The sequence below is a fragment of the Chiloscyllium plagiosum genome, unplaced genomic scaffold (genome assembly GCF_037043375.1).
Source record: "Chiloscyllium plagiosum isolate Xiang-an unplaced genomic scaffold, Cpla_swu_hap1 HiC_scaffold_11, whole genome shotgun sequence".
In the NCBI taxonomy this organism is placed as follows: domain Eukaryota; kingdom Metazoa; phylum Chordata; class Chondrichthyes; order Orectolobiformes; family Hemiscylliidae; genus Chiloscyllium; species Chiloscyllium plagiosum.
In genome coordinates this window covers 21,808,433-21,823,580 of record NW_028270149.1, presented here as the reverse complement: position 1 = coordinate 21,823,580, position 15,148 = coordinate 21,808,433, and the positions used below count along the sequence as shown (strand labels likewise).

Sequence of the window (15,148 nt, the reverse complement as noted above, 5' to 3'; positions counted from 1 at the left end):
AGCAGGTTATGTTGCAGCTGTACAGGATGCTGGTGAGGCCCTACCTGGAGTACTGTGTGCAGTTTCGATCTCCTTTCTTGAGAAAGGATGTACTGGCAGGAGAGGGAGTGCAGATAGGTTCACTAGATTCATTCCGGAGTCAAGGGGATTGGTTTATGAGGACAGCCCGAGTAAACTGGGATTATATTCATTGGAATTTAGAAAAATGAAGGGTATCTTATAAAAACACATAAAATTATGAAGGGAATAGCTAAAATAGAAGTAGGGAGGTTGTTTCCACTGGCAGGTGAAACTAGAACAAGGGGGCACAGCCTCCAACTAAGGGGCCCATCGGTGCCAACTGGACCTTCCAGTCACCACCCATTTTATTTCCCCTTCCCACTCCCTTTCCGACATGACCATCTTTGGTCCCCTCGATTGCCACAATGAATCAAACTACAAATTGGGGGAACAACACTTCATCTTCCATCTGTGCAGCCTACAGCCCGGAGGACTCAATATTGAGTTCTCCAATTTCAAATAAACTCCCTTCCCTTCTTCCAACTCCCTTCCCAGCCCCTCCTCATCCATTCCACTCCTCCCAGCCACCAACTGGATTCATTCCTCCCATCAACCAACCAGGTCGTACCCTCTACCTGTCTTCACTGATTCCCCACCTCACTACCCTGGGCCCCCTCACTCCCTTTATCTGCAGCTCCCCCTTACATCCACCCCCAGTCCTGAAGAAGGGTGAAACCTGAAACATCAACTTCTCCACCTCCTGATGCTTCCTACCTTGCTGTGTTCTTCCAGCCTCCTGCTTTCTACCTTGGACGCCAGCATTTGCAGTTTTTTTTGACTCTAGCAAAAATAAGGATGAGAAGATTTAGCACTGAATTGAGCAGTAACTTCTTGTCCCAAAGAGTTGTGAATTTCTGGAATTCCCTGCTCAATGAAGTAGTTGAGGCTTCCTCTTTGCATGTTTTTAAAGCTTAGATTGGTCATTTTTGAATAGTCAAGGAATTATGGGTGATGGTGAGAGGGCAAGTAAGTGGAGCTGAGGCCACAAGAAGATCAGCCATGATCTTATTGAATGACAGAACAGGCTTGAAGGGCCGGATGGCCTACTGCTGATCCTGGTTCTTATGTTCTTACATTCCTACTTTCTTCAGACTAGGCCAATCTGACACCATAATCGTTTGTGGTGTTTACATCAATTCAATCAAATATTAAGCTTTTCAGTCTCTCTCAAACCCAGATACAACATGTACCAGAGGGGAAGAGCTGAAATATTTGGTTTCTGTAACAGTTTCACTTAATCTACATTCCCTTCAATTGATGGAGGCATTAAAATTTAACCTAAGTGCAGTAGATATTTTCCTTTGATTTTTCATGTGTCATTTTTCTGGATCCCAGCATTCAAAGGCAGGAAGAGTGCCGAGAGCAGGTGGATGTTGGAGATTGATGCTTGCTCCTTTTGGATCAAGGGGACTGCCAATGAGAAAGTAAGTTGAAAATGCCAATCTTGGCCAATCACAGGAGTAAGGGGTTGGAGGTCATTCAGTAGTGAATGAATGTTTCCAGAAACCGATAGGAACTTAAACTGGCTCTGAGCTCCAAGGTGTGCAGGACTGAACAAACCTGAGAAACATGGAAAACAGGAACAGGAGGAGGTCCTTCCTCATTACTGGAGGCTGATGGCCCATCTGGGGTTTGGAAGGGAAAGAGGAAGATCAGTGGCCAATTCTTTATAAGTTGACTTTTCATGAGGTGATGCACAACCAAGTGTCAGACATTGGATCATGAAGTCAAATATAATTCACAGGAAAGTTAGAAGGAAAGACTTGCATTTATATAGCACCCATCACAATTGAGTGCTGGCCCAAAGTGTCATATAGCCAATGAAGTACTGTTGTAGTAAATTCACCTCAGTTATGTAACAAAACTGCGCAATCAATTTGCGCACAAATAACTATTTGGAAGTAACCAGCCAATCCATCCCAGTAATGTTGGTTGATGAATTAATATTAGCTGAGACACCAGGGAGAATTCCATTGCTGTTCTTTGAAACTGTGATATGGGACCTTTTGCATCTATCAGAAAGAGAAGAAAGCCATCCTCAACTGTACAACAGTAAACTAGATTTTGTCCTCAAATTGTCTTCCTGTATCCTTCTTACTCTGCAACAACAGTGCAATCATGTGAACAATAATGACAGCACCAGTTTACAACTATTTACACATCTTCATTAACATCTTGCTGATGGCTTTTTTCTTTCCTTCCAGGGTTTCGCTGATCGGTTTGTATTGGGTGTGATCAGAATGGCTACAGCAGGTCCACCGTGGTATCACTTGGACATTAGCCGAGCTCAAGCTGAGGAACTGCTCGCCAAAGCTGGAATGGATGGGAGCTTCCTGGTGAGAGGCAGCGAGTCAGTGGTTGGAGCGTATGCACTTTGTCTGCTGTGAGTATTACTGAGCCTATTTGTGGAAGTACTAATGGTGATACAGGAAACTTCCAAAACAAATATTCTGATGTCTTGGCATCCACTTTGGATTTAGCATGTAAGGATTGGCAATGTTCAAGTGGGGCTGATGAATTGACCTCTGTTGTCTTTAGTTTATTTTGAAGTATGAGACTAAGGAAAAGCAAACTAGAAATGCAGGAGGAACCTTTTACTGAAAGGATGGTTTGGGTGATGAAATAAGAGATCTCTGTGGGTTTCGAGAACAAACTGAATACAATTTGCCAACAAATGGAGAAACATCAGGTGATCACTTTGGATGGATGGGATTGAAGAGGTCATTTCTACGATTGTTACTCAAGTTGCTGGAGTAGAAACTAGAGATGAGAAAATTGATTGGATATTTATTTATTCATTCAATGGATGTCAATTTTACAGTTTGGGCCAAACTGTAGCAGTATACTGCTGATCTGAACAGCTGCAGCCTATGTGGCATCATATTCCCACACATGATGAAGGTTTTCAAGATTATGAAGGACTAGGATGATGCATGTTGTGGGAGCTTAAATCATAGAATCCCTTCTGTGTGGAAACAGGCCCTTCAGCCTAACAAAGTCCACACTGACCCCCTGAAGAATATATCACCCAAACCCCTACGCTATCACTTTACATTTACCCCTAACACATTCCTGAACACTATGGGCAATTTAGCATGACCAATTCACCTTACCTGCACATTTTTGGACTGTGAGAGGAAACCAGAGCACCGTAAGGGAATCCATGCAGACACGGGAAGAATGTGCAAACTCCACATAGACACAGCCTGAAGCTGGAAACAAGCCTGAGTACCTGGTGCTGTGAGGCAGCAGTGCCAGCCACTGAGCCACCATGCCACCCAGGTAGGCAGTCCATGGATAGATTAGCTCTATTTCTCAGCAACACCAGCAACAAGTGGGAACAGGATTGAAATTATCATAAAAGGACTTTAAATGGCGATTAAATAAACTCACACAAAGGGTGGTTATAACTTAGAACGTGCTGCAAAATGTTTTTGAAATAGAGCAAGGAAAGTTTCTCTAAAGGGAATTCATAAAGTATGGATTACGAACAGAGAGTCCAGATTAGGCAAAATGAACCAGATTATCTTCTGATGTCCTACTGCCCCACCTTCCCTTTCTTGGCTCAGTGGGATCATACCCTGGCTCACTCACAAGAGAATGTGATAAGGGATCAGGGAATTGGACAGACCTCCAGCTTCAACCTCTTCTCTGAGAAAGAAAATCAGCTCTGGGGACAGTCCTGGAGAAAGCTACATTTTACTTTCAAATGAACTTCATAAAGCAACATTGAGAGAGGCCCAAAGGTATGTTGTTTGCTGTCGACCAATAAGAGTTAAGTTGGCACATAAAATTCAGTTGCCAAAGTAGGTCCCCTAAGCCTGCTTCAGTCTGTAGATATCAACCTAAGATTAGCTGGGTTAGCCAACATCAAATTAAATGGAAAGAAATGGGGAATAGAAATGAGGCTGCTGACAACCTAATGATTAGAAAGATCATTGGTTTTAATGTGTTTCCCTGCTTTGCTAAAGGAATATGTATGTGTTTACAGCAAGAATAGTAACTTAACACTAATAGACTGAATAGTCACAAAAAAAGCAGATGTTTTCTTTAAAAATAGATGCAGTGAATAGATGTAATAATGTGGATAATTTATCAGTTAACAATTAGTGATTGTGCAGTGTAAATGTCATTCAGTTGATTGAGCAACACAGGGTGACCTGGTGGCTCAGTGGTTAGCACTGGTGCCTCACAGCACCAGGGACCTAGGTTCAATCTCAGCCTCGGGTGACTGTCTGCGTAGAGTTTGCACATTTCCCTGTGTCTGTGTGGGTTTCCGCTGGGTGCTCTGGTTTCTTCCTACAATCCAAAGATGTGCAGGTCAGGTGAATTGGCTATGCTAAATTGTCTATCATAGTGATAGGCACATTAGTCAGGTGTAAATATAGGCTCGGGGAATGGGTCTGGCTGGGTTACTCTTTGGAGGGTTGGTGTGGACTTGTTGGGCTGAAGGGCCTGTTTCTCTCCAGTAGGGAATCTAATACAATCACAGAGCAAGCTAAAGCTGAGTTCATTAAAAGCAGGAGATGAGCTTCTTTCCAAAGAGAGATAACTAAGCCCTAACAACGTAATTGATTAAAACTAGCCATGGTAAGTGACATGTCTGTGATATTTACCAGTGATCAAACTAATAATTTGATAGAGACTGGATAGTGTCAAGTATTTGAATATCTAACTTCTTTGTATTGAAAGAGTGTCATAAAACACTTGCCTGACAGCATATTAGCTACATGTTGTGTAGTCGGAAGTGTATTGTTTTATTAATATTCAGAATAAACTGAACAGACCATGGAAAGTGGAAATAAATTCCTACAACTATAATCACAGTTAACTTTATATAGGTCAACTTATTATCTGGGCCTCTATCCCTGTGTTACATGATTTGCTAAGCTTTTGGTTTTATTTATTTATGGGATGTGATCACTAACGCTAACATTTGTTGTTCATCCCCAAATGCCCTGGACAATGTAGTAGTGAGCCACCTTATTGGTCTACAGCTACCCATATAGTGTAGGTACAGCCCTAGTGCTGAAAAATCTATGAATGTCAGTGTTGAATATTCTCTTCAACTGAGGACCCACAGCACATTTTGACCAGCAAACAAGGCATACAGAGGAAATCAAAGATCCTGCTCTAGGGGAGGGCAGAGTGAACAGAAGTAAAATATTCATTCTCATATGGAAAGAATCCCAAAGATATGCTCTTTAAATTCCAAAGCTGGAAGCCAATGTGGTTTCATTGAGCCCTTGCCTCCATGTGAGAAACTGGGGCCTATCGCTTACCTCCCATGAGCTAGCAATACTTTTCTCATGGTAGCCTTGAGATGCTGGGCAATTCACTGACTTCCCTCTGCGGTCCATTTTCATATGTGGAAAAGAAGAAGCCCAGTGGCATTTCTGACAGGGAGAAAGAGAATTGTAGTTGGTCTGTGAAGTAGCGGTGGACCTCACCACAACATATTCCTTCAAGCTTTAATGGTATCCTGCTCAGTTTAGGGTTAGATGGCAAAAAGCCATTGTGCAAAAGCTGTATACCACCTGATGGACGTATACGGCCAACTGTTATCCTGCTCTGCTATGCCTATGACATTGAAACACTTGGTTGTACTGTAGGTGTGTAGATTTAGTTGCAAACAGTCTATCAATATCTGTGTTTAAACCTATGAATATATCAACAGACTTCAGCTGCAGAACTGAATCAAATATCACTTAGCTCTGTCCAGTAATTCAAAAGGCCCCAGTATTTTCAAACACAAGTTGCAATTAAAAAAAAAGAAAATGTAAATTCAAAATTCAAATTTCTATTGAATTAATTTGATTGTGTTTGTGTCAGTGGAAATTTGAAATGCTATTTTTTAATTCAAATCATCAATTATCATTTTCATGAGCAAACCATTTTGCAATGCCAAAAGAAAACTTATCATTGTAATAAAGGTATTTCAAATGTTAATTTATCATCCTGAAACTGCAAAGAAACACTCAAAACATCACTTTAAACATATGAGTATGAATACTTTACTTCTGTTCGCTCTGCCCTCCCCTAGAGCAAAATCTTTGGTTTCCTTTGCATGCTCCGCTCGCTGGTCAAAAAGTGCAGAGACACCCAAACTCTCTCTTCAGGATATCTTCTTCCTATCAGCAGTTGAGAGGACACTTCTGGGTCTTTCTCCACAATCCAGGAGAGAGAGAGAGAGAGAGAGGTTTCAGTGGTATGAGTTAACATGGGAGAGGGGGGTTTACGATGTGTCAGAAGCTAAGCAGAGGTGTCCTCTTGCCGACAGCTCCTTGCCCATTGCCCATGCCTTCAATCAGCTACTGAGTGCATTTTATTGACGCATCCCTCCCTCCCCTCTCAAGCAATGTGCTCCACACTCTTTGATCAGTCATGCAAACCACTTATCAGCAGACCCGCCTGGAGCTGGGTTTCTCCCAGCAATGGCAGGAAGACGTCATTAAGTAACAACTTAGAGATGACGCAAGAGACCATTTACAGGTCTCAATCAGCACTGAGCTGGGAGGGAACCTACTCAGAATGTAATTCTAGTAAAATCAAGATGATAGTGTGGTTCAGGCACACCCTCCCATACCATCTCATGGAACTGCTTTCTCACCTCCAGCCATGCCACCACTGGGAGCTCAAGATTCAGCTCCTCATCTTATTCCCTGCCCTTCCTTTACAGTCAGCAGCATGTCCTTTATGCAGCATGCCCTTAGCTTTCAAAATTATTGCCTTTTATGTGTCCCACCTTTATAGGGAGAGGGGTTTTCAAGTGTGTTGTAAGGGTGGCACAGTGGTTCAGTGGTTAGCAGTGCTGCCTCACAATACCAGGGACCAAGGTTTGATCCTACCCTCGGGCACCTGTCTGTGTGAAGCTTCCATGTTATCCCCATGTCTGCGTAGGTTTCCTTCAGATGTTCCAGTTTCCTCCCAGAGTCAAAAGATGTGCAAGTCGGTGGATTGGCCATGCTAAAGTGTCCAGAGATATGAGGCTAGGTGGATTAGCCATGGAAAATGTAGGGATAGGGCTGGGTCTGGGTGGGATACTCTTTATGGGCGTGGTAGTGGTTCAATGGGCTGAATGGCCTGCTTTCATACTGTTGGGATTCTATGATCTTTCTTTCAATATCTCATCTTCGCACTTTTGAAATCAATTTATTTTCAATCATTCATATAGTGCGGATGTTGCTGATGGAGCATTTATTCAAATCTTGTTGTGATTGCAACAGATGGCAATACTGGACAAGAGATGGTCTAGGTGAAACATTGTTTGATAGATCTTTAACGGAATTTTGCAGTTGGTTATTGTGGTGGTTAGGTTGAACATGCATGAGGTTGCAAATGTTCTTTAACAAAAGGACACAGTCTATTGCATAAAAGAGAAATAGTAAATTTATATTACTTTTTTATTTAATATTTATGAAAATGACAGTTTAGGAAGATCTTAATACTTGCATCAAAACAAAGTTTCAATCTGCTTCCAAGGAATATCCTTTCACAAGTGCTCTATCCCAGAGAGATAGCACTCCTATATGCTACCTTTATTTTCTTGGTTGTTTGACTATTTCCAGTTCTCCTCTTTGGTATGATGAGACAGCTTTACAATTTGAAATTCCTATTCAAACTCTCATAGCTTGGAGTCTTCTCCAACTAAATCCCTTCAATTACAGTGACTGATCTCCTGAAATAGAAACTTGATTCTTCTGCTATGAGTGAGGAAGATTCTCTTCTAAACTGAACTCTTGAGTCATCCACAACAAGCTTTCTTGGATTCTTCATGTGGACGGACTGGTTACAAAGGCCCAACAGCATCTCTTCTTCCTCAGGCAGCTGAGGAAATTTGGCCTGACGGTGAATATCCTTGCCAACTTTTATGGGTGTGCCATCGAGAGCATTCTGTCTGGATGTATCACTACATGGTTATGTAACTGTACCATTCGAGATTGGAGACGGTTACAGAGAGTGGTGAACTCTGCCTGGACAATCACAAAAGCCCAACCTCCCATCTATAGAATCCATCTACCAGGCCCATTGTCAAGGAAAGGCCGCCAGCATTCTCAAAGGTCCATCCCACCCTGGCAATGTTTTTCTACAACCTCTACCATCGGGGAGAAGGTACAGAAGCCTGAACACACGCACCAGCCGGTTTCATAACAGTTTCTACCCTACTGTTAGAATACTGAATGGACTCACAACTCTTAACATTCGTCTGTACCTGTGTTTTTGTTTTTGCCAGTTTACCTGTTATTTACTTATCTATGCTACTTAACTCTTGATCTGCCTGTCTTGCTCACTAGACAAAGCTTTTCACTGTGCCTCAGTACACGTGACAATAAATTCAATTCAATTCAATTCAACTCAATTCAATTCATTTCAATTCAATTCAGTTCAGAACCAAAGTCAAAACTAACCTAATAGTCCCAATCTGTTCTCTTCATTGCAAATGCAGCAATGTAAACATTCCATAAATTAAGACCACATGCATCCAACTGAGCACTTAATATGCTTTCTTGGAAATAAAGTATTTAGGCCACTGTTCCACAGGACTTTCTGACCTGTTTAAAAAAGCAGTTATCTTCACAGAACTGAAACCAAAATCCATCCATCTTTTAAATAATAGATTCCCAATGGTAATATACATTATACATATTTATAACAATCCCTAATTGTACCTGCAAAGTTGGTGGTGAGCTAAAATCTTAACAACTGAGTGGTTTGCTATGCCATGTCAAGGGACAATTAATGGTCATTAATCCCTGATTGCGAACATAAACCCTGGAGTCACATAATAACCGCACCAAGTAAGGGCAGCAGATATAATTCATTGAAAAGTGACAAGAGAATCAGACAAGCTTTTGTAAATATCTGATAGCTTTTTTTCTTTATTCATTCACAGAATGAGGGTGTCACTGGCTAGGCAGCATTTAATACCCATCCCAGGCAGTTAAGAGTCAACCACATTGCTGAGGGTTTGGAGTCACATGAAGGCCAGACCGGGAAAGGATGTCAGTTTCCTTCCCTCAAGGACATTAGTGAATTAGTGAACCAGATGGGGTTTTTCCAGACATTCAGCAATGGATTCATGGTCATCATTAGATTCTTAATTACAGATATTTATTGAATTCAAAATCCACCATCTGCCATGGCGTGATTCAAGCCTGGGTTCCCAGAACATTATCTGGGTCTCTGGATTAACAGTCCAACAACAATACCTTAAGACCATCACTTCCCCATTAAATACTCACCATTACTGATAATAGTATTTTATTAACATTGTGGTAAATTTAAGCTCATGACTCACACTCCAAGCCTCTAGATGACCAGGACCATAACATAACTTATAGAATCACGGAGCCACACAGCACAGAAACAGACCCTTTGGTCCAACCAGTCCAAACTAAACTAGTCCTATCTGCCTGCTCCTGGACCATATCCCACTAAATCTTTCCTATTCATGTCCTTATCCGAATGTCTTTTTAACATAATTGTACCTAAATCCACACTTCCTCACAAAGTTCATTCCACACACAAAACATCCTCTGCGTAAAAAGAAATTCCTTCTCATGTCTTTTTTAAATCTCTCTCATCTCACCTTAAAAATGTGGTACCTGGTCTTGAAACTCCCCCATTCTAGAAAAAAGACAACTACCATTAACTCTATCTATACTTGTCATTATCTTAAAAAGTGCTCAGTGGTTACGGTTAATGTGCTCATGGTTCTTTAGGATGGCACAGTGGCACAGTGGTTAGCACTGCAGCCTTACAGCACCAGAGACCTGGGTTCAATTCCAGCCTCGGGCAACTGTCTGTGTGGTGTTTGCACATTCTCCCTGTGTCTGCGTGGGTTTCCTCCGGGTGGTCTGGTTTCCTCCCAAAGTCCAAAGATGTGCAAGTTCGGTAGATTGGCCATGCTAAATTGCCCATTGTGTTAGGTGCATTAGTCAGAGGGAAATAGGTCTGGGTGGGTTACTCTCCGGATGGGTGGTGTGGACTTGTTGGGCCAAAGGGTTGGGAATCTTAAAAGAAACCTGCTCTCGGCTATTATCTCCATTCGGGATACAAACTGCACATAGTGTTTGCCATTGTTATTTCCTTATTTATTTACATTGTCCTTGATAATGACTAGCCAAGGCAGCCCTGACTATGTTCTCCTACATTCTTTCAAATTTTTCATCATAATTTGTCATATTATTCCACAATCTATCAGCAGCAATTTCACTGTTCTTCCTTCAATTCCTAAGTCCAGAGCCTTTTGTGTACAACAGCACAAACATGAATCCTAAGCTACACGATGAAACATGAATCAACAACAAATAAAGTACTTAATTGAAAACTGCATCTTTGTGTATTTTAATGATATAATTAACATACAATTAGCAATCAGCATCAGCTCACTTAGATCATCATTCCATAAGACATCGGAACACAAGGAGGCGATTCAGCCCATCAAGTTCGCTCCACCATTCAATGAGGTTGTGGCTGATCTGATAATCCTCTAGTCCACGTTCCTCCTTTTTCCCCATCGTCCTTAATTTCCTTACCATTTGACTTTTCCACTTTGAATATGGCACAATGACCCTGCCTCAACAGCCCTCTGCAGTAAAGAATTCCAGAGATTCAATATCCACTGAGATAAGAAATTCCTCCTCACGTCTGCCTTAAATGAGTGACCCCTTATTCTGAGACTATGCCTTCTGGTCCTAGACTCTTCCACAAGGGGAAACAACCTTGCTGCATATACCCTTTCATGTCCCTTAAGAATCCCCTAAGACTGCATTTTAATAGCCTTATAAACTATCTCAAACCCTTAGTCTTGGCTCTTTCACCCTCCTCCAAAAGGTTTCTGTTCCTGTCATCACAGTCCCTTCAGTTCAGCATGCCATCATCTGCAGGTGTCAATTGTGGTAGTTTATCATATTATTTTTCAAGGGCCTTGCATACCACACCTTTTGCAATTCTAGGGTCTGTGCTTTGTCTGGATTGTCTAAAGTTTCAAGTTCAAGAAAGACTTAGCTGTTGGAAATCCACATTTCCTAGTCTCAATTATGATTCTGAATTCTTCTACCATTATAGTGTGGCACTAAGTTGTAGCCTGAGCTGAGATCAGCTATGCACAGTGCAAAGATCGAAACTGAGTAATCAAGCCCTTAACTTGGTTTAAAGAGTTTTTGCAAAGTTGAGCTGAACTACATTAATAATTATTTGATTTAATCCTCTCAAAGAGTAGCAGCAATGGTCAGATTAGAGTCGTAGAGCTAGACAGCATGGAAACAAACTCTTTGGTCTAAGTTGTCCATGTCAAATAAGTTTTCCTAAGTAAGTGAGTCCCCTTTGTCTGCATTTGGCCCATATCCCTCTAAACCTTTCTTATTCATATGTCTATCCAAATGTCTTTTAAATGTTGTAACTGTATCTGCATCCATCAACTCTTTGGGTAGTACATTTCACACAAAAACCACCCTCTGTGTGAAAACATTTTATTTTTTGCAAACTCACGAAAATAAGACAAGTTTTTCTAATTTCCCATATTTGTTGTGATCAAAATTTTTTTTTTAGATGCAAGCGCCAGTTGCTGCTGCTGGGAAATTGAGAGTTACAGTAAATCTAAAGAAATATTTTCTTTGGGAAATTGTAAACTGCAAGTCCAGCTATCTAACCAGCGTGGTAATTGTACATGCTGTACAGTATTTTTCTCAGTGGAGACAGCACACCAACGCAGTTTTGAACACTCAGTGGCATTGAACATTGACTGCTTTTTGGGCCTAATACTTCCTGTATATAACAGAGATTGTCAGCGATGATAACACTTTGCATTTCCTCAAACAATTGTTAGCAACAGCTCCCCAACTGTTGATCAGTTCCTTCTTATCACCAATTTGAATAAACCTCAAGCAGGCACAATTTCTTCATTCTCCCCAATAACAATAATCAATTCAAGCTTGTCACATCCAAATGCATTATGGAATCATTGTAGAAATTTTCAGCTGCGATCCAAGCTGTTGCATTGGGAAACCAGAGCAGTCCATCTGTGCTGAGTAAGGTTCCAAAGACTGCACATCGACAAGCAGAAATATTAACCTATACAATTGGAAAACTCTTTACTTAGAATAGTGTCTTTGGACTTTTACATTGATGAGACATGGCTTCAGTATATATCATCTGAAAGACAGCATCTCCAACAACTTTCAAGCTTCAATATATGTCTAGATCGAGATGTGAAAGTGCTCTTATCTAAGCTGTGGGGATTGTTTAGAGTACAAAGGAAGTCAAACGACTGCAAGTATTTCACTCACAGTTGAATGGAAAGGATGTGGTCATTTTAAAATGTGTTGAATGTTGCTTCCATTTAACTGTTTCCACGCTGGCATCTAAAATTGGTGTCTTTGCTAAAAGTTTCCATTTCTCTTGCAATTGGTTAGTACTGTCATAAAAATCATTTACTCAGTAATCAGCATTTTAGATTGGCATTAAAAATATACAGGCAAGAGAAATAAAAGTTGTTTTTTAGATTATTTATTTACATTAAGACATAAATTGAATGCACAAATTGTATTCTTGCAAATGATACTGTTCCTCAGTATTTTTGTACAGTTTTCTTTTGTCTTTTAACTGACAAGATTAAAGTAAAATTAAAGTGAGAGGCACAGACCAAAGCAACTTCGACATTGAAATTTAAAGAAAAGTCTGGCTTTTTGCCTTGGAAGTACTTTGCATTTGGTTTAAATTACAGTTGAGCTGATCTTCTAAAACCGCAGTCATATTGTGTTGGAAGAGAATGGAGAGTAAATGATATCAAACTGACTTGCAACTGGATTAGAAGCACAAGATTAAATCAATGTTTAGCACACTTGGTGGAGACCTAGATAGCTTTTTCAGATGCTGTGTTTTTATTTAAAACTCAAGTTCAGATCTGAAGCAAGAAAGGGTGCTTTGGTGGAGTGCACAGAACATTGACAAGGCAAACTGTATTTCGGCCAACTTTGTCTTGCTGATCTCCTTCGATTTACAAACAGCAATGATATAATTTAATTGGTTAACTTACCATAAACCAGCTATTGACATAATCATAATTTTAGCCGAATCCTTTTTACAACCATTAACATTTTTTTGTTCCATTGCAGCTATAATAGTTGCAATAGTGCAAAGATATCATGAGTCACAGATTTGATAACATGGCAGCTGAATTATTTGAATAGACTGCAGTTCTGAGAACTTGACCAAACCCATCCTCATGGATATAATAATGGTCTTAAGATCATAAGACTATAAGACATAGGAGCAGACATTAGACCATTCAGTCCATCAAGTCTGCTCCGTCATTCAATCATGGCTGATAAGTTTCTCAAACCCCTTCTCTAACTTTCTGCCCATAACCTTTCATCCCTTTGACAATCAATAACCTATCTATCTCCATCTTAAATATACTCAATGACCTGGCCTCCACAGCCTTCTGTGGCAGTGAATTCCATAGATTCACAATTCTCTGGATGAAGAAGTTTCTCCTCGTCTCTGTTTTAAAGGGTTTTCCCGTACTCTAAGGCTGTGCCCTCAGGCTCAATCTCTCCTTCTAATGGAAATATCTTCCCAATGTCCACTCTGTCCAGACTGTTCAATATTCTGCAAGTTTCAATTATATACCTCCTCATCCTTCTAAGTTCCATCAAATATAGATCCAGAGTCCTCAAACATTCCTCATATGTTAAGACTTTCATTGCTGGAACCATTCTCATGAACCTCCTCTGGACCTGCTCCAGGGCCAGTACATGCTTCCTGAGATATGGGGCCCAAAATTGCTAACAGTACTCCCAATGCAGTCTGACCAGAACCTTATAGAGCCTCAGAAGACTATCCCTGCTTTTATATTCTAGTCATCTCAAAATAAATGCCAACAGTGTATTTGCCTTGCTAACTATCAACTCAATTGGTAAGTTTACCTGAGAGAAACCTAGACTAGGATTCCCAAGTCTCTTTGGACTTCATTTTTCTGAATTTTCTCCCCATTTAGGAAATATTCCACGCCTTGATTCTTTCTATCAAACTGCATTACCTCACACTTTCCCACATTGTACTCCATCTGCCATTTTTTTGCCCAATCTCCTAACCTATTCAAATCTTTCTTCAGCCTCCCTACCTCCTCAATACTACCTCTCCCTCTGCTATCTTTGTATCATCTGCACACTTAACAAGAATGACCTGAGTTCCTTCATCTAGATTGTTAATGTATAAAGTGAAAAGTTTGTGGTCCCAAAACTGAACCCTGTAGAACACTACTTGCCACCGAATGAGAAGGACCCTTTTTATCCCCGTTTCTACCCATGCTAGCACCTTGCCTCTAACACCATGGGCACTTATCTTAGTGAGCAGCCTCCTGTGTGGCACCTTGTTGAAGGCTTTTTGGAACTCCAGGTAGATAATATCCCTTGACTCTGTTTGGCCTAACCTGCTCATTACCTCCTCAAAGAATTCTAACAGATTTGTCAGGCATGACTGCCCCTTGATCAAACCATGCAGGCTTTGCCCTATTTTACCATGCACTTCCAAGTACTCAGAAAATTCATCCTTCACCATGGACTCCAAAATCTTACAACATAACTGAGGCTTGCTTACAAAGTTGTTTCTCAACTTCCCACAGACTATTGGGGTCTATAGTTCAATCCCAATGAGGTAATCATCCCTTTCTTACTTCTCAGTTCAACCCACATAACTTCCCTTGATGTATTCCCAGGAATATCTCACCTAAGTACAGCTGTAATGTTATTTTTAATCAAAAATGCAACACAGCCCTTTCTTACCCCCTTCCTATCCTTCCTATTCCATTTATATAACTGACTTGGATGTTAATATAGGAGGTATGGTTAATAAGTTTGCAGATAACACCAAAATTGGACATATAGTGGACAGTGAAGAAGGTTATCTTTGAGTACAGTGGGGCGTGATCAGATGGACCAATGGGCAGATGGAGTGGTAGATGGGAATTTAATTTAAATTTAATTTAATTTAGAGGTGCTGCATTTAGAAAGGTAAATCAATGCAGGACCTTTACACTTAATGGTAAGGTCCAGGAGAGTGCTGCTGAACAAAGGGACCTTGG

The 15,148-nt window shown here is 40.7% G+C and overlaps 1 protein-coding gene across 1 annotated transcript in view; it reads left to right on the top strand.

Moving 5' to 3' along the window:
- Positions 1-15,148, top strand: part of LOC122557387 (phosphatidylinositol 3,4,5-trisphosphate 5-phosphatase 2A-like) — a 146,816-nt gene that overhangs the window by 12,952 nt on the left and 118,716 nt on the right. The window contains exon 2 of the mRNA XM_043705046.2: positions 2,265-2,443. Coding sequence (XP_043560981.2) covers positions 2,301-2,443 — 143 coding nt within the window. The 5' untranslated portion in view covers positions 2,265-2,300. The remainder of the gene's footprint in view (positions 1-2,264; positions 2,444-15,148) is intronic.